General features: G+C 38.6%; 1 protein-coding gene across 1 annotated transcript in view; it reads right to left on the reverse strand.

Moving 5' to 3' along the window:
• The window catches only part of sdc3 (syndecan 3), a 42,242-nt gene extending 26,903 nt beyond the window's left edge, over positions 1–15,339 (reverse strand). Inside the window, exon 1 of the mRNA XM_067426743.1 lies at positions 14,959–15,339. Within this exon, the coding sequence (XP_067282844.1) occupies positions 14,959–15,012 (54 nt within the window). The 5' untranslated portion in view covers positions 15,013–15,339. The remainder of the gene's footprint in view (positions 1–14,958) is intronic.
• Positions 15,340–18,673: the final 3,334 nt, after the last annotated feature.

Consider the following 18,673-nt stretch of genomic DNA (forward strand, 5'->3'; position numbering starts at 1 on the left):
ATTGATAAGAAAAAAATCCCTATTCCTGACTGGATCACTTCAGTGACTTTACAGATATAGTTCACCCAAAAATGAAAATTACCCCATGATTTACTCCCCCTCCAGCAATTCCTAGGTGTATACGACTTTCTTCTTTCAGACGAGTTAGATTTAAAAAAATAAATAGTTATTTTAGTTTATAATGTTTTAGATATGGCCTTTATTAACCCTCTGGAGCCATATGGATTACTTTCATGATGGATTGATGCCCTTTTTTGGGGTTCAAAATCTTAGGTACCATTCATTTCCTGTTATAAAGTTGGGGAGTGTCAGGTTATGTTTTAATATTTGTTTGGCTGACAGAAGCAGGTTATATACACCTATGGCTTGAGGGTGAGTAAATCATTTTTGGGGCAAACTATCCCTTTAATAAGCCTCTGCAACCAAATGTGAACAAAAGTTAACCCTAAAATGAAAAAATGTAAAGTTAATTTTAATAACAAGCTTCCCTCTTCTTTCTTTTTTTGCTGTGCTATTGGATTTTTTTAATTTAATTTTCATATCAATTTTGCTGGTCAGCGGAGTTGGTCGAGACTTCTTGATTTTATTTTTGCTCTACTAAGGAACTGACTCGTTTATTCCACTGACAGTCAAGTTGTGACTGCTGGAGGACCTTCGTTTTGCTCCAGTCACAGCAATATCTGCTGTACTATCATTCAGTGTGTGTGGGAATGACAGCGTAGAGCTGATCTTGGCCTAAGCCCTTGACTCGGAGGCCAAACATTGGGGGAGGTGTGAGCGCGAGCCTTTGAGTCAGAATCCATCAGCTCTATGATATCTGTAGTGAAGCTGGCATCCAGCAGATTGTTGATAATGCAGGCCGTGGCCTTCTACTGTCTGTCAGAAACTGTTGGATCAGGCTACTGAACATCATATGCCATTTAAAGGGATAGTTCACCCAAGATTTTTTTTCCATACTAGTGAAGTCAATGGGGTCCATCAACTGTGCGATTACTCATATTCTTCAAAATATCTTCTTTTGTGTTCAACAGAAGAAAGAAATTCATACAGGTTTGGAACAACATGGGAGTGAGTAAAGGATGACAATTTTCCTTTTTGGGTCTAATATCCCTTCAAATTTGATAAATCATGAAGATAGCACTATTTGGCATGTTTCACTGCGTCATCAGAAATAAAACACACACAATTACCCAATATGCTTACAAAATCTTTTAATAATATTTTAATAAAGGTTGTTGAATCTCAAAAAATGTTAATTGTATTAACTCAAAATTTTAATTTCAATTAACTCAAAATGTTAAGGCAACCAGGCAACATTTTTTCTAAATAATTATTTACAGTGTAACTGAAAGAGACAATGACGCTGTTTTTCATGTTTAATAATGTAAAGCTGCTTGCTTTTAAGTAATCAATGGTATAAAGTGCTATATAATTATGATGTGACTTTGTTGGAGTGCCAAATTGCAGAGCTTATATTTGTTGTTCTTATAAAATACTGTTTATTTTGCCATTTAAAAAAAAAAACATGCAGCGATCTAAACGCCGCTCTCAGCAAACACCAGTAAACTGACCAGCACAAACCTTAGTAAATGACCTTGCATGGTTGATTTAAATACTCTCCTCCCACAAATGTTGCATCTGAAAGGGGAACTCCTTTGTTTGGCTATCCCCAGACCAAGCTCAATTTTAAAATTGCTCCTTTTCATCGCTAATTTATCACTGCGCATCTTTAATAAATCCTGACAGTAGTTTAACACCAAAAGAGGGTTTGTGCTGGCAGAAGCTGATAGTAAATATGACCACGAATCGATTGGAGAAGCCCGGAGTGAAGTCTGTCATTTCACCAGAAGATGGAGTTATGACATTCTGATTTAAAATGACAAAGTTTTTTTTGACAAAAATTTAAACATGCATTGAAGAATTGTTCACAATAAGATCAATAACATACTTAGAAAATAGACACAGTGATTTTTCATTTAATTTAAGGCATTAAGGCATTACTTTTTTATTTAATTAATATAATTTAAATTAATAATAAAATCTCCTTTGTGTTTTATGAAAAAAAAGACAACATTAAGGTTTGGAATGACATGAGAGAGTAAATGAGACCGTGAACTATCCATCCACCTATGTATTAATTACGCCAACCTTCCACTAGGCATGCAATGGAGACGTGTGCACAATAATACAATATTTATTTGCAAAAAGGCGACAAAAAAAATAGAGTTTAAAAAACGTCAAGGGTTTCTTTTTATATCTTCACTGTTCATTTGTGTAATATCACAGCTCTTGTGCAGAACTGAAAGATCTCAGTGTTATTTACAGGGTCTCTCTCTTAGTCATTCTCCACACTTGACAGAAGTCTGCATTTCATCAGCCGTGTGTGTGTGTGTGTGTGTGTGTGTGTGTGTGTGTGTGAGATACTCAGAGCCTGGCTGAGCAGCACACAATATCTTCAGCCAACATTCTGACATTTCATATTTTTAAAACGTCACAATCATGTCTCCGGTACAGACTATTATGCTTGTTTTTTGTCAAGAATGGATGAATACAAAGTAAAGCATTCTCTCTCCAGTCACAAAAACAACCTACACTGGTTATTCAATAAAGTGTGCAATGATACTGTGCATTACATCATCCCGCATTGAGAAGTCAATGAAAAGCTTGAGGAGACTAAAGATAGTAAAATGAATATTCTCTGTACGCCAACCAAGGTCACAGCTAATGGAAACCAAGGGCTGATATTGAAAAGAATTTGCTATCTGTATAAAAGTATTCAGTGATTTTAGCATTACAAATGAGACCCTAAATGGACCAAACTGCAGGACAATATAGTCTAGAGAATTGGTCAGTCCGTCAATCAAGAAGAAAGACCTAGTTCATGTCTTCATCCACCTGGAAGACATCTTTCAGTAAAGATTTGATCAGAGCAACAAGCCTGAATTTAGATTTGACGAGCCTCTTAACGGCACTGTAGGAAGACGTTCTGGTTGAGTTGCAAAGACGCTGTGTTCATTTGCACATCAATGTGCACAAAGCTCTCGAACGACTCTTTGAGCTTCAAAAACGTCAACTGTTGAGTGGTTAATCTTCAGTAGAGGTTATACCGAAGGTGAGCCTGACCTTTTGTGCACGTGTTTGCGCATACAGGCTGAGAAACAAAGAAATTGCAAATGGATTTAAGCGCTGCACGGTGTGAAATCCTCAGAGATGTGCGCAGACGCTTTACTTTATGCGTGTGCTGTCACGCACATTGGTGTCTTTTTGGCTGTAGGCTGATTTTTTTCTCTCTGGCTCTTATCTGGGAGTGTTTACTTGGTATAAATAAATCCCTTAAATAAAATGTGTGAGAATAATAAATATTTTACAACTATTAAAGTCTTTTGGCTATGCATTTTGGTCATATTATATGACATACATCCACTGGAACTAAAAACCTCTAGGGAATCATCCATTCAGATTTTATAAGTTTGATGATATATGGACAAACAAACTGAATTTAGTCACTAATACCGTTTGCATATACTCTGCAGTACACACTCCATGGGAAATGACTACTAAATAATGTAAAGTCCTTCTCGGCAGGAAATCCCCTCAGCATTATTCCTCCGAGTCCAGTCTTCAGTGTCACATGACCCTTCAGAAATCCTTCTGATATGATGATTCAATGCTCAAGAAACATTTCTGATTGTTATCAATGTTAAAGACAGTTGTGCTGCTTCATCTTTTTGTGGAAACCTTTTTTTAATAAAAAGAATGATCAAAAGAACAGTATTTGTTTGAAATAGCCTTTACTGTTTATTTTGATCATGCTTTCTTATTTACTAAAAATAAATAGTAAAAATAAATAGTAAATAGTGATTTAATTCCCATTGGTTTTTGTGGTTTAAATCAGTGTGACGACAGCACTCATTTTACATTTTTAGGATGTTTTGGGTTTTTCTCATGTGGTTTCTGTAACTCAGAGACACAAACATAAGCTGCGAAGCATCAGAAAGTTTTAAATCCAGTCGCTGTCTTTCCAGCTGAGCCGCTCTCATTAATTTTGCGGTCTGGCTGCGATCCAGATCCTGCATTCTACATGGTTTTGTTTAAGCAGTTTAAGCTTGTGTCAGTTAATTAAGATTTGACATATGAGGTTGTGCCTTCATTGAACTCATTTATTATATTACGCAATTTTAATAGTGACGGCACTTTCTGGAGTCACAGAAGCTGTGTGAACGCAGTCATACACAACACACACACACACACACACACACACCTTCTAAAGATCAGCTACAGCTACAGTGTCCAACAGTTCACGCCCAATTATTTTAGCGGCACTGGTTACAGAATTTTTTTTGCCATGTCGTGTGAGATGCTACAAAACACAAGAGGCACAAGCTAGGGCATGTGTGTTTATACTGTAAAACCAGTGCTTGACATTAACACCCACCAAACGGCTAAATGTGTGTGTATTTCAGCAGAAGTGTTTAACGCAGTCACTCCTTCTAGCCACTTTGGCAGGTTGAATTTTATATATAATATATACCTTTTTTTTATTGTAGTCTTTTCCATTCATTTCTACCAAAGAGATTTTTAAAACAAAGTCTTTGTTAAAGCATCATATGAACCAAGCTAATCAGCTACGGGTGAATGACAGCATTACAAGCTTTAATCTGAAGCGTACAAGCTTTAATCTGAAGCAAAGTAGTATTTGAAAATGTAATAAACATACAAAGGTACAAGACTGCGTACCTGGTGGCTTTACTGATGGAAAGAACTAGTTGAAGAAAAAGTTGTTGCCTTCATTTTTTTTTTAAATAAGTACAATCAACTTGAAATGAGTTCAATCTAGTATAACTTACAAAAAAATGTACACAAAATTGCTTAACTTATTTTGATGCGTTAAAGCAATGTAAAAACATGTTGTCATAACTTATTGAGCACTAAGCAATGTGAACAGCATAACAGACTATAAACAATATATTATTTTTTTTGTAAAATATGCACATACAGTATATTTAAATATTTTGAGAGCATAGGAGATCAACTTGATTACGTCTTTCACAGGGCTTCATGGGAGTGGGCGGAGCTAAAGAGCTATTTTGGCACATTTTGATTGTGGCAACGCTCTGATTGGTGGAACTTTCTGTACAGCCTTATGGGTAATGTAGTCTTCACCATGAATTCTGCTATTAAACACGATTATCTTAAGAATAAGCTGAAATAACGTGGGCTGACGGCTTTAGCCGAAGCAAATACCTTAGATTAACAACCTCAGCTGTGTTTCCATTGCCCTTCAATTTGCATCAAAAACTCAAATTATGTCACAAAATGTCAACTTTGTCAAAAAATTCCCATGCACCGCAAAAAGGTTTTTACGCTCACATGATGTGGTTTTTCAGGCAATTCTAAAAACACATATTCCACAAAACTCTAATGGAAACTTTTTTTGCATTTACAGGTCAGCTGGCAATGACATAAGTCACATGATCATTCTTTAAAGATGGCATGGTATGTTCATCCAGAAATTCTGACACCGCTTACTTTTACCTCCCAGAAAAACCTCATACGTGGCCACATCCAAGTATAAAAGCCTTTCCTTGCCATTAATGCTTGGGTAACACACCTACGTCTTCTTCGATTACAAATAATGGCTAGTGCGGTGACTGCGATATACGTAAACCTACCAACATCCGTCTCCATTAATTTTTTGGAATGAATAATCGCGAGAGAGCAAAAAAAATTACAGTTTAGTCACATAACATCCCACGCCATCATTTCACAATAGTTTTTTTTTAATCGACATTTAGAAAATATCGCAAAAGTTTTACGCAAATCTCTAATGGAAAGCCAGGCTACAGTAGGTCTGTCTTTACAGGTTTATACGTTATCATTAAAAATGTCCCTATTGAGAAAATGAGTGGAGTTTTAAACCCAGACCCCGTCTGTTCCCAGTCGAATGGTAAAATGCTTCTGATGTTCTTCATTTGTAAGCCGCTTTGGATTAAAAGCATCTGCTAAATGCCTAACTGTAAATGTATATGTAAACAAATGTCATTTATTCACAAAGACATCTCATTAAACGCACGAACGCGTGCTCTCAAATGAATGAAAGCACTTAGTTGTATGATGCAGTTCATCATCTGTCTACATAACAAACACAAATCTCGGTGATTAATGGCCTGCACATCGCATCTGACAAGGGTTATCTAAGTATTCCTCGTTCCCAATTAACTCTAGGCTGCTTTTATCATTGTATAGACACTCGTCTGGCGCTCGCCTCGCCCCACCCTTAACGACATTCCAGAATCCCCCTGAGCACGAGGCCACGCCCACTTTCACTCGTTAACCCAATTACACTCATGGTTTTACTATCTCCACGGAAACGCGTCACCACCCCTACCCTTTCCCCAAGCAATAGGCCATGAGAACATCTGCAGAGCAAACAAACAGGCAGGGAAGGAGGAGGAAAAGGAAGGACATGCGCATAAACACGTTTTCTCCGGGCAAGGGCTGTCCTGTTTGGCTACAATAGCCATATTCATATTTATAGAGCGGCTTGGTGAGGCATCTTAAAACTCATTGTGGCTTTGGAACGCCTCCTACCAATGCTCTCTAATTTCGGGTCTTATTATAGCATGGCGCACACACGCAAGCACATAAATTTGGGACAGAAAAAAGCTCGTCATCTTGAGGAGAAAAATAACATTCAATCAAGCTGCGGGTTTTTCTGTGATACCCGATAGCAAACTGCCATTTGCACATATAAAACCATATCCGTAAAAGAATTACAACACTACAGCCTGTTATAAACCCATAAATGTCCACATATCCAGTTGTAAAACATAGTTTATAGTAGTGTCTCTCTCTCTCTCTCTTTCTTCCTGTGTGTGTCTCTCTCTCTCTTTCTCTCTCAGGTATGGAGTGATTTCCCCTCCCCCACCAGACTGCTGGAGCCGCATCTTAATTAGCGAGGGAGGCCGAGAAAGAGAGAGAGAGACAGAACGAAAAGAGCAAGCAGGGAAAGAGAAAAGGGTGAATGACAGAATGAGAGGGGCAAAGAAAAGGGAGCGACCAGAGATACGGCTGTGACGGAGATGTGCTCTGCCGTTGTCATGGCGACAGGAACAGGTAGAGGAGCAGTCTCCTGGGAAAGAGCAGCGAGCCCCGATAGTCTCCACCTTTCGTTTCCACCTCTCTCAGCTATTCATCCCTCTCTCTCTGCTCTCTTTCTGTGGCTGTATGAGCGCTGATCCCAAAATGGGTTTCTACAGTACTATGTTAGAGCTTGTAATAGTAAATCACAGCTTGTTCATCTAATTACCTCACAGATCAAGGAGTGAAGGGAATATTGCGGGTTCAATAAGGGCGGATGACCGAATGAGAGGCAAGCATTGGTGGCATAATGATGATTACTACAAACATTATTTTGACTCAGTCCTCTTTTGTAAAAAAAAAAAAAAAAAGTATATATTTAATATATATTTATAAATAACTAAAACAATGTGTGTCTGTCTGTCTGTCTGTCTGTCTGTCTGTCTGTGAGTGTGTACACTCTAAAAAATGCTGGGTTGTTTTAACCCAATGTTGGGTCAAATATGGACTAACCCAGCAATTGGGTTGTTTTAATCCCACGGTTGGGTTAAATATTTGCTTAAGACAACCGAATCGCTGGGTTAAAACAACCCAACTGCTGGGTTAGTCCATATTTTTTTACTCAGAATTTTTTAGAGTGTATATATATATATATAAAAAAAACTGTATTTGACAGCATTAATATATATATTAGTGCTGTCAAATCAATTAATCGCAATCAACATAAGTTTGTCAATGTGCGTGTATTTATAAAATTAATACATCTAAAATGCATACTCTCTAAAAAATGCTGGGTTGTTTTAACCCAATGTTGGGTCAAATATGGACTAACCCAGCAATTGGGTTGTTTTAACCAAGCGATTGGGTTGTTTTAGTCATGCGGTTGGGTTAAATATTTGCTTAAGACAACCCAATCACTGGGTTAAAACAACCCAAATGCTGGGTTAGTCCATATTTGACCCAACATTGGGTTGTTTTTTACTCTAATTTTTTAGAGTGTACACACAAACAGCAGGATTTTTAAAGCAGAAATGTAAAGCTTACATTTTTATAGAAACACATTAATTATGCTGTAAAACTATTTTTTGTGTTATCTTTGTTCTCATCATTTTTATGGTCTTTTTAAGGTTTTAGGCTTTATATTTGTATGACAACAAAGACTTTACACAGGAAAGGTAAGCAAACAATTATTTTCAGAATAAAATCATATTGTTTGAGTCTCATCTCATGGCTATACTATTGAAGAGTATATCATTTTATGGCTCTGCACCATTCACTTCCATTGTGCCCCACAGTAACTCAGCTTTTTGCTTAAGGAATGAGTCAAACATTTTTTTGTGGTAATCAACATAATATATTTCTTCAAATGAAACCTTGAGGATTTTTCCCAACTGAATGAATGAACGAGACGCACATGACAATGATTTGACCCAGATTTCACCTACGTGCATCCATCATCTTCAGGTTATCGTGCAGGAGGCGGCTGACGGATGTGAGGAGGTCAAAGGGAGGTGAGGGAGTGTGCTGTGGCTCATTTAGTTTATGTGAAGCAGGTGGGCTGATAAGGTGAACCTCTTCGACTGACACCTCGAAATTAAACGCTTTCACGCCAGAAACAGGGCCATTTGGTGGACCTGATAATGTTTTTTCTGTAGCGACACTCCGTCTGTAAGCCTTGGGAAATGCTCTTATTATGTCAGCATGGAATTACCACAATTCCATGTTTGTTGCAAGACTGTGGCTAAGACTGAGATTTGCTTTGAGAAATTTCAAGCGGTCAGGTGTTACCACAAACAATTAGACTGATGTCTGAGAAGAAACATACACTGTCAAAATACGATCAAATTTATATGCAAAACTTGTTTTACAGAACTGACAAGCTTCTGTGCTCTTTGTGTAGGAAAGCGTCACATTTGTGGCTGTTCACACAGAGCGTGTTTTTGCATTTTGCAAAGGTCAAGAGACAAGTTTAAGCTGAACTTGAGCACAGTGTTTTTAGAGCGCCGTGTCGTGTGAGATGCTACAAAACACAAGAGGCACAAGCTAGGGCATGTGTGTTTATACTGTAAAACCAGTGCTTGACATTAACACCCACCAAACGGCTAAATGTGTGTATTTCAGCAGAAGTGTTTAACGCAGTCACTCCTTCTAGCCACTTTGGCGGGATGAATTTTATATATAATATGTACCTTTTTTTATTGTAGTCTTTTAAAAAGGCATCTGAAATAAACTAAGTGCAATGTAGTGTTGTCAAAAATATTGTACAAAATCGACATATACAGATACATATCGATACTGAAATATCTGAAAAGCTTCTAATACTAATTTTTCCACAATAGACACATGATACCAGCTGTGCTTTCTCTCTTATCACTCCACAACCGAGTGACACACAAACCCGCCTCTCCTCACACTCGCTTCATCTGATGAATATTGTGGCAGTTACAGGGCTTGAATTTTGGTGTGGGATTGCACATCATTTTACTAACTTCCAGATTTTGTGCTCAAACACTCAAAGAAAGTGCACCACCTCTCAGCACTAAATGGAGTATTTTTCACTGCTTATTGCACTTAAACAGTCAAACACAGAAAATAATGTCAAAATGCCAGTCTTGGGAAGTATTCACGTAAACACAGTCAACTATGTTTTAAGTGAACGTAAACAGTTGAGAAAGAAAACGCATGTGTAACAGTACAATGGATCCGTGCATCAGGTTTTAAAGTGACAGCAGCCTAATATACCAACATGGCAGTTTTTCCCCATGGTATTGATGTCAAAATTGTGGCTTGTGAAAATGCTGAGTGGCCACTGGCTTTAGAAAATGTTAATGTCAAGACCTGCATGAATGAAAAAACAGGTTGAAAGTGAACAGCCCCTTTTAAATGTCAATTGTTGCTCCTAGACACAAAGTATATTTATATGCGGAATTATAATCGCGCTACAGCGTTTTTTGTCTTTTCACTGAAGCCAACTTTTGTCTGATTAATGTTTACATCCAAGCTTCCGTCGCATTATTGGACTAACAGACCCATACTGAAGCCATTTCAGTCAGACTAAAGTGTTTAAGTGACATTTTAAAAAGACAAATGATTGCTTTAGCTAGACTGAGATGGAATGTTAATGAAGTATATGTAAACATACATTACTGAGAATAAATCGAAAGGCTTTTCTCTCTCGCATTTGTCTCCTGAAAAAAAAAGATCTCATTTTACAGTCCCTAAAAAATTTCCAAGACACCAAAGCCTGATCAAAAGTCACAGATTTCAATATAAAGTCAGACATTGCTCATCCGATTCTTCCAAAACCAAATGATCCATGTTGTGCAACTGGATTTTGCTGGGGTGTGTCACAACTACCGACTGTTTTTGCTGAAATCTCGCCCTCCTATGCTGAAGGTCAGAGACCCGCCCTAAAGACCACCTCTGATCATTTCAAACGGGATGGAAGTTCACTTTCAGACTGTAGGGTCATTTTCTCAGCAGGGATCTGGGTCACAGGGGCTGTTAACACCCTCCCGCCGAGAGACGCATCCACACACACTGATTCCTCAGCAACTAAGATGCCGGCTTTACGGCATGCCAAAAATTGAGACGAACTTTAACACTTTTAGGAGAAACATCTGAGACTATGAGACACTTCAATGGGTCAGTTCATCATTCCTGACTTCTGTGGATCACAAAATGAGATATTTGGAAAAATGTCTCTATTTTTTGTCCATGCATTGAAAGTCAATGGGGTCCAAGTTGTTTTAGACTCTAATGACTTCTTCCATTCTGTACCGCTGCATTAGAAAGTCATACAGGTATTGAATGAAACTTGGGTGAGTAAATGACACAATTTTTGTCTGAACTCAACATTTTGGCCCCAATCCCATGTTGGTTTATTTTCCCAAGCAATGCTAATCCTCCTCACAGGCAACACAGTCTTTAAGCGTAGCATGTACCAATCAAAACTCAAAACTTTCTATCGCTTGTGCGTCTGTAAAGCAAGACCTTTCTACAGCTGAGTGAGAACGCCAGCAGCAGAAACTTCCTGTGTCAAATTGCTTCACACATTCCTCTCTACTCATTTTCTCTCGTTCCCTCCTCCTCATCTCCCTCCCTCTCTATGGTTGTCTTTGTCGTCTACAGCACAAAACACTGATTCAGTGCTGAACCCAGGAGTCCAACATGATCCTTTAAAACACACATAAACGCAGGAGCTCTCAGGAGCGGATGCGCGTCCATTAGCTCAATTCCCAGATCTAAATTAAACTCCATCTCTGGCACACAAAGCCAGAAAGGATATGACACCAACTGACCTGATCCACATGAGGCTTCCGTTTGAAGTGGCCACAAAATCTCAACCAATCACACATTATACTACAAGTGTGTTGATTCATTTTGAGTGGGCAACATGGGTCTGAAACTAACACTCAACACCAGCCAAATGTGTGAATTTGTTCGTCAACAGCTTACCGTGACTTGTAATTCAGATCATTCTGACACTTGACAAAAAAATGATTCCGTAGACACAAACAGATTTGATAAAATCTTGTTGTACTGTGTGTTTGGATCCATCTCAGGAGTAAAGTTTCCTTCAAATCTACACTTTGACCCGCTTACAATGCAAATACAACCAATGCAATTTCACTTGTTTGTTGCTAAGGGGATGATGAATTGAGAAATCAACTTTCCCTTGAGCTTTTGGTATATACAAGGTCATGGTAATATGAGAATATCCTCTAAATTTCAGAGCTAAAAACTTCCTTGTTAGTCAAAGAAAAGCTTTTATAGACACCAGGCTCAGCAAACGGTCCTGTGCTTTATATTTGCGTCACAGCGCAAAGAAACACCGCCTCTACATGGCGTCTAATCCAGTAGCCCCGCCCACCGACTCATGCAAGGCTCGAGCTGGTCAACAACAATAAACATGCAGAGGAAGGTACCAAGATATTGCGCCATTCCTGGTTGTGGAAGAACACAGTCGCTGCATAAGCTTCCTTCTGATCCTAATATGTGGAATGTGTGGTTGAACTTTAAGTTCCAGCTCACATGGAGAACACAGTGGTGTTCACTTCATTTCACTCTGGGATCGTTTGTAAACAAATCTCCGGTCGATGCTGGATTTGAATCCGACAGGAATGGTGCAACACACTTATGTGAGTAAAACGTGTTTTTAAATGTAATAGTATTGCATTGTTATAGATCGTTTAGCTTATGTGTACGTGTCTGACAGAAACATACCTTTAGCACGCTGGACTTAGACACGCATGTGCCATCGCTCACAAAGCTCTGCAGGACGACGAATCTCATTATATTCCGTTCTTAAACTGTGTTGTTGCCTCTCGAGTCTCGACTGAGCCTCTGTCGGGCTATGTGTAATATAAAAATAATAGTCCAATCAATCGTGGGTGGATGAGAAATAAATCATTGTGTTTGTTTGATAAAAGACGTTTACGAGCCCTGCGAGAGAATCATTCCGCTTGGCGCTTCTCCCTCGTGAACTGACAGGGGAGCTGAAGCTCATTAAATATGCAAATCTTATCCAATCCTAGCCGTGGGCGTTTACTTCCAAGTCTCCAGTGCGCCACGCCCACCAAAAGAGAGAGAGCCTCAAAACCAGTGTAGAAAATAGCCTATTACTTATTAGTTATGATGTTTTTGAATGTAACAACTACAAGAACATCCTTAGTTGACCTCAGACAACAGTATTTTTTTTTTAAAAGCCAGTTCATGACACCTTTAAGGGGTCATTATAATCTAGAAAGTCCTAAAGTGGACCAAAATGAGATCCATGTTCACAAGGTCATGAGTGCAAAAAAAAGTCATTTTTAGCCCACCAAAAGCATGTTTGTTTACAAATGATGGGTTACTTTTATATCTAGCATGGAAAAATAAAAATGTCAGGTAAATTCAGCATTCATCAACTACTGTGGGTAAAAAAAAAGCTTAATATTTTGGGCAACATTTACAATAATGCTCAACTATAAGACATTTTCTCCTCTTAGTTGGGTTTCAAAGAAAGAAAAAAGAAAGAATTTTTTTTTTATTTTCTCCAAAGGAAATTAGATTTTTATAAAATTATAAACCGTTAAAGACAGACTTAATGTGATCCATGTTGTTGTTAATCAATGGTATATACTTTCGTTGAAGCCATCAGCCCGCATTATTTGAACTTATTTTTTTAAATAATCAAGTTCAATAGCAGAATTCCTGGAGGGAGAAAAAAAAAACGTACCCATAACTCTTCAAAGATTTGTGTGTATTTCAAATCAAAATTTGTTATGTTGTGATTCACCTCGTAGATGGATGGCTTGGCTTATAACTCATAAACTAAGACTTAAAAAATCCCTATAGTAAAAAGATAATGGGGGAAAAAATACTTCCGGCAGCTGAAAAAGTGGACAGGCGCTGTGTTGGCATGAATTTGAGACCACCAGTAGCACCCGTGGTTTATCATTGCCTGTCAAATGTTTAAAAGAATGGCTTTGAACTTAACACAAGAGCTCAGTAGCATAGAAAGTTATAGAAAAAGACTCTAAAGAAGAGCTCTGTTATAAGGATTTCATGATGATGCATTTCCTCGGCGCAGGTAAATATACAAGTCTCTAGGTAGATCCTGTGTTCTACTGTGTTTTTTTCCAGTTTCAAACAAAACAAATAACGACAAACAAACAAAAAAATTACGTAAATAAATTTGATACAGAATTGACCCTTTTCATATTTCCGGATCGTAATGTCGTCATAGTTGGGTAAACTTTTACAGCAGTGAATGAGGGACAGTTACATTAAATAATATTTTTTTTATATTTTTTTGTCCCAATTTGCTCAAATAACAAGAAAAACTCTACAATAGTGTTTTCAACTTTCAAAATAGGGATTAAAATAAATAATTGGCAAAGGCAATTGGAAGAGAGAAATGTCATTTTTACTGTCCCTCGCAGGCGTTATTTATTTATTTAGTTATTTTTGTAATTTGATGCTAAGGTAATATAACACTAAGTATAGCGCTATAACTGTACATACATTAAAAAAATATATAGGCCTATATATATATATATATATATATAAAAACTGCAGGATTTTACGATGCTGATGACCGTTAAAACACGCGTCATTACAGTCTGTGTAAAAGGTACTTTGCTCTCTCGCGCCGTGAAAACCAATGACGTCATCCCCCCGCAGCCTGCTGCCCTCCCACACCCCCCCACACCCCACCTCAGGCGATCTCCGGCCAATATCGTCCGCCGATCGGCGACACTTTCAACACCTCCGCCTGTTACCTGCCGTAACCCATTATAATGCAGCCCAGCGGTAATTACCGGCCATGTCTGGAGCCACAGATCCCTCTTGACCTCAAAGAAAACCCTCCGTGTGGAGGGACCACCGACAGGCAAACATGAGGGACAAAAGGCTCATAATTAAACCCTAATTAGATGCGACGCGTTAATTATAGTTTATCAAGACACGCGCGCATACATACAAACAAGCTCACGCGGCCAACATAATCAGACAACCGGGGAAAAAAGCGGTTAACGGTGCGTCCATGACCCTCAACACCAAACACACACACACCTACACCCACACAAAAATGGCCAAACAAGGCAAAGGTGCAGGCTGGCCCGTATAGGTCCCAGCGCGCAGCTTTCTCCAGCCCACTTGCAGCGCTCCCCAGGCCGCCAGAGACGCGCTGTCTGCGGTCAGCCGAGAGAATGTGGGTCGCGTCCAAGATTTACAACCGAGCTACTGTCGCCTAATTAATGACCTTACCATTCACACTCTCCCATAACGATTACCGCAAACACGCACGAACATAATCCCGAATGTGAATGTTGAACATGCGCGTGTGCCCCGCGGTAAGTCGCCGTTCTCGTAACAATAGAGAGCCATTCTTACCAGTGCGGTGTGCGCCAGCAGCAGCGCGAGCGCCATCCAGCACGGGCGCTTCATGGTGCTCCGAACGCAGCAAAACACGGGGCTCGGGCTCTCGTCTCCCCGCTCCTCGTTAAGGTACTAGGTAGGAGTAAACCTTTCGTTCTCGGTATCCAACTTCAGGGCATGCGCTTTTGTAGGCACATCCGTCTGCCCGTGAACGCGTACGGCACGGTCAAATCCTCGCAAAACCACGCGAAGACCGAGGAGGAGCAGCAGCGCGCGCACGGCCTCAAGTGATTTCCTCCCCTCTGACTTCAGTGGTTGAGACTTGATGGATGTGGAAGCAGGGAAGACCAGAGCCCCTCTCTCTCTCTCTCCCTCTCTCTCCTCCGCTTATGGCGTGTGTGAGAAGAGGACGGGCATTGGGTGTTTTCTCCTCGTGCGGCTGAGGATGCCCCCTGCAGCCCAGTCAAGCATCGGCGTCTTCCCTCCCTTCTCCTCCCCTATCGCGATTCCATCAAAGCCTCCCGCATATCATTTTTATTTTGTCTACAGTAGACATATGTTTTTGATAAAACATATCGTGCTACTGTTTGGACTTCCAGTGAATCTTATAAAGGGCGTTAAAGAATCAGAATCTAAATAAGATTTATTTTTAACACACACACACACACACACACACACACACACACACACACACACACACACACACACACATTTACAGACAGACAGTCTGGTGCGCTATCTTTCTGGGGAGTCTCCATAGACGTAATGGTTTTCACGCTGTATGAACTGTTCTATCCCCCTACTCCTACTCCTAAACCTACCCATCACACTAAACTTTCTGCATTTTTACATTTCCAACATAACTCATTCTGTATGATTTATTAGCTTTTATACCCATGGGGACCTCAAGTTAGGTCCCCACAGTGACAGGAGTCTCCATGAGTTAATGCATTGAAGTATAGACATATGTTTTTGATAATACCAATCGTGCTACGGTTTGGACTTCCAGTGAATCTTATAAAGGACGTCTAAGAATCAGAATTTGAATAAGATTTATTGGCAAGTGTGTTTTTACCTACACACACACACACACACACACAACGCACACATACATTACACACGCACACACATACACTCACACACGCTTGTTTAACATAGTGAGGACATTACTTCCATTGATTTTATATCAGTTATATCATATTTTCTCTCCCCTAACCCAACCTCTATCCCTAAACCACCCATCCAAGAAATGTGCAAAACAATAGATTTAAATAAAAACTTGTTTTGGATGATTTATAAGCCTCAAATGTCCTCACTAGTGAGTAGTTTTCACATTTTACTATACAAGTGAGGTAATTTGTGGCCTCACAAGTATTGACAAAACACACACACACACACACACACACACACACACACACACATACACACACACGCAAGTCATTTGTCTTGGTCACAGATGCAGCTTTCAGTGCACAGAAACAACAAAACCCAAAGATTTTTTTATACAATGCACATAAAATTGCTCATTTAACTCAATAAACAGTGTTTAGTGCAGAATAAACATGAGTATAGGATACCTTTAGATTACATTATTATTATTCGAGACAGATAATATGTTTATGAAAGTCAGATTCGGTGTTATTGGGCAGTAAAGATATCACTACGTTAGAGATATTGGGTAGAGACAGCTCAAAACTCTGTCTCAGACACTAATCTAGAAACACACTTATGTTGCAAATCTACAATATGCATTTAGAGATGCTTATTAATAAATGGACTGAGTCAATGCCTTGGTACTTGAGAAATAACCTTATAAAACATACGGTATCATTTTGTGAGAAACCTTCAGGTCTAGTCTTTTTGCTATAAATCTTTAATGATTTTTAATGATAATCTTTAATGATAAATTTCAAGATAAACAGTCACTGGACTAGAGCAACTTGTGTTTACTTAATAAACTATACCTATTTTTATTTATTTTAAAATACATCAAATATTAAACAAAAGACTTCTGAGGAAAGTTTATATATATTAATCTCTCTTGATCTAATTTTATTGCATTGTATGTTTTGCCCCCCATAATTAAAACTATAGCTCTGATCATAAAACATGTAAATATCTTCATACCAAGACATTGAAAGGGGGATTCTGAAATCCACTGCCGCTTCAATATAACTGAAGGAGTGCAGTAACAGTGTTCAGTGTTTCAGTAAAAGGAAATATAAAATATATAATTTTTATAATAAATAAATTAAATGAAAGACAAATCCATATTTCCTATTTAGAAGCCTCCAAATAGGAAATATAGGGGGTGGGGGTGTGTGTGCAACAATCTCCACATTATATATATATATATATATATATATATATATATATATATATATATATATATATATATATATATATATATATATATATATATATATATATATATATTCTTTTACTGAAACACTAGAGTCAATATGAATATTGCCTGTACTAATATCTGTACTCTCACTGAGAGAAAGCACATGTTATCATTGTGTTTTGGGTCAGAACTGGAGCTTAATCAGCTCCAACCTTGGGGAGACTATCTGTGTGTGTGCGCAGTATTCTGTGTGACAGATCAGTGTTGAGAATGGGTATCCTAAGAGATGGGTGGACTTGTTGTTCTGGGCAAACTGGCGCCTGCTCCAGATCTGGAAGGTCACTACAGGCCTAAATTCAGGTGAAAGCTTCTACATGTGATCTATGGACATGTGAATCTGATTAACTGACAATGTGTGGATATTTACCATGACTGTTCATTTTCTCTGAGCCAATCAGCATCATTCACCTTACAGTAATGACGTGGATAGACCTTGAAAACTGTCAAACTGTTGAGACAATTGTATGTATGATGGACGGGGTGACAAGAGAGAGAGAGAGAGAGAGAGAGAGAGAGAGAGAGAGAGAGAGAGAGAGAGAGAGAGAGAGAGAGGGAGCGCGGCCTACAAACTCCTTGTGAGACTTGAAGCTGGCTTCTGCTGATGAAACTGCAAACTATTATCATTATATCAGTTTTATATACTGTTTTAAAAGTATTGATTTATTTTATAAGCTATCATAATTTAATCTTACTTTTTGTCCATAAAAATAACATCCGCATGATTTGAGCCGCTGAATGAAACTCTCCTTCTCGACTGTGAGCTCCATATTCTCACTATATCATTTCACGAGTTCACACTTACATATCATTTATAGAGAGTTTATTTAAATGCGTATTTGGCGTGCTGCCCCGGGGGAGGGCTTCGAGCTCGGACTTCGGCCCGAACCCAGAGTACCCCCCTGTATGTAAGTAGTGATTTGGAACTAAAAAGAGCAAAAAGTGGAGAAGGGGTGGTGGAGGGATGCTGATAAACTGTCAACAAAATGGAGATAAGAAAGCTGCGTATATATACACCTGTTTTGTTGATTAGCTGAGTACTCTCTGTGTCAATTATCTGAACGAGCTCCTCCTGAACCTTGTTAAATAAAAACATCATTTATGGGCCATTTGCTAGAATGTATTTTATATTTCATCTAAAGGTTTAATAAACTCCTTCATTTTTTGATGAGTATATGTCAGGCTTTACTTGGTTAATATTCATAGCACTTTTGTGATGGAACAAAGATCTATTTTGATTCTGGTTATTAAAGCTACACTGCGCAACTTTATTAGTTTATTCTTAGCTAAAAACACTAGTTCTTTCAAAAATATATGTGCTCATTA

Source organism: Pseudorasbora parva, chromosome 19 (genome assembly GCF_024679245.1).
Source record: "Pseudorasbora parva isolate DD20220531a chromosome 19, ASM2467924v1, whole genome shotgun sequence".
In the NCBI taxonomy this organism is placed as follows: Eukaryota; Metazoa; Chordata; class Actinopteri; order Cypriniformes; family Gobionidae; genus Pseudorasbora; species Pseudorasbora parva.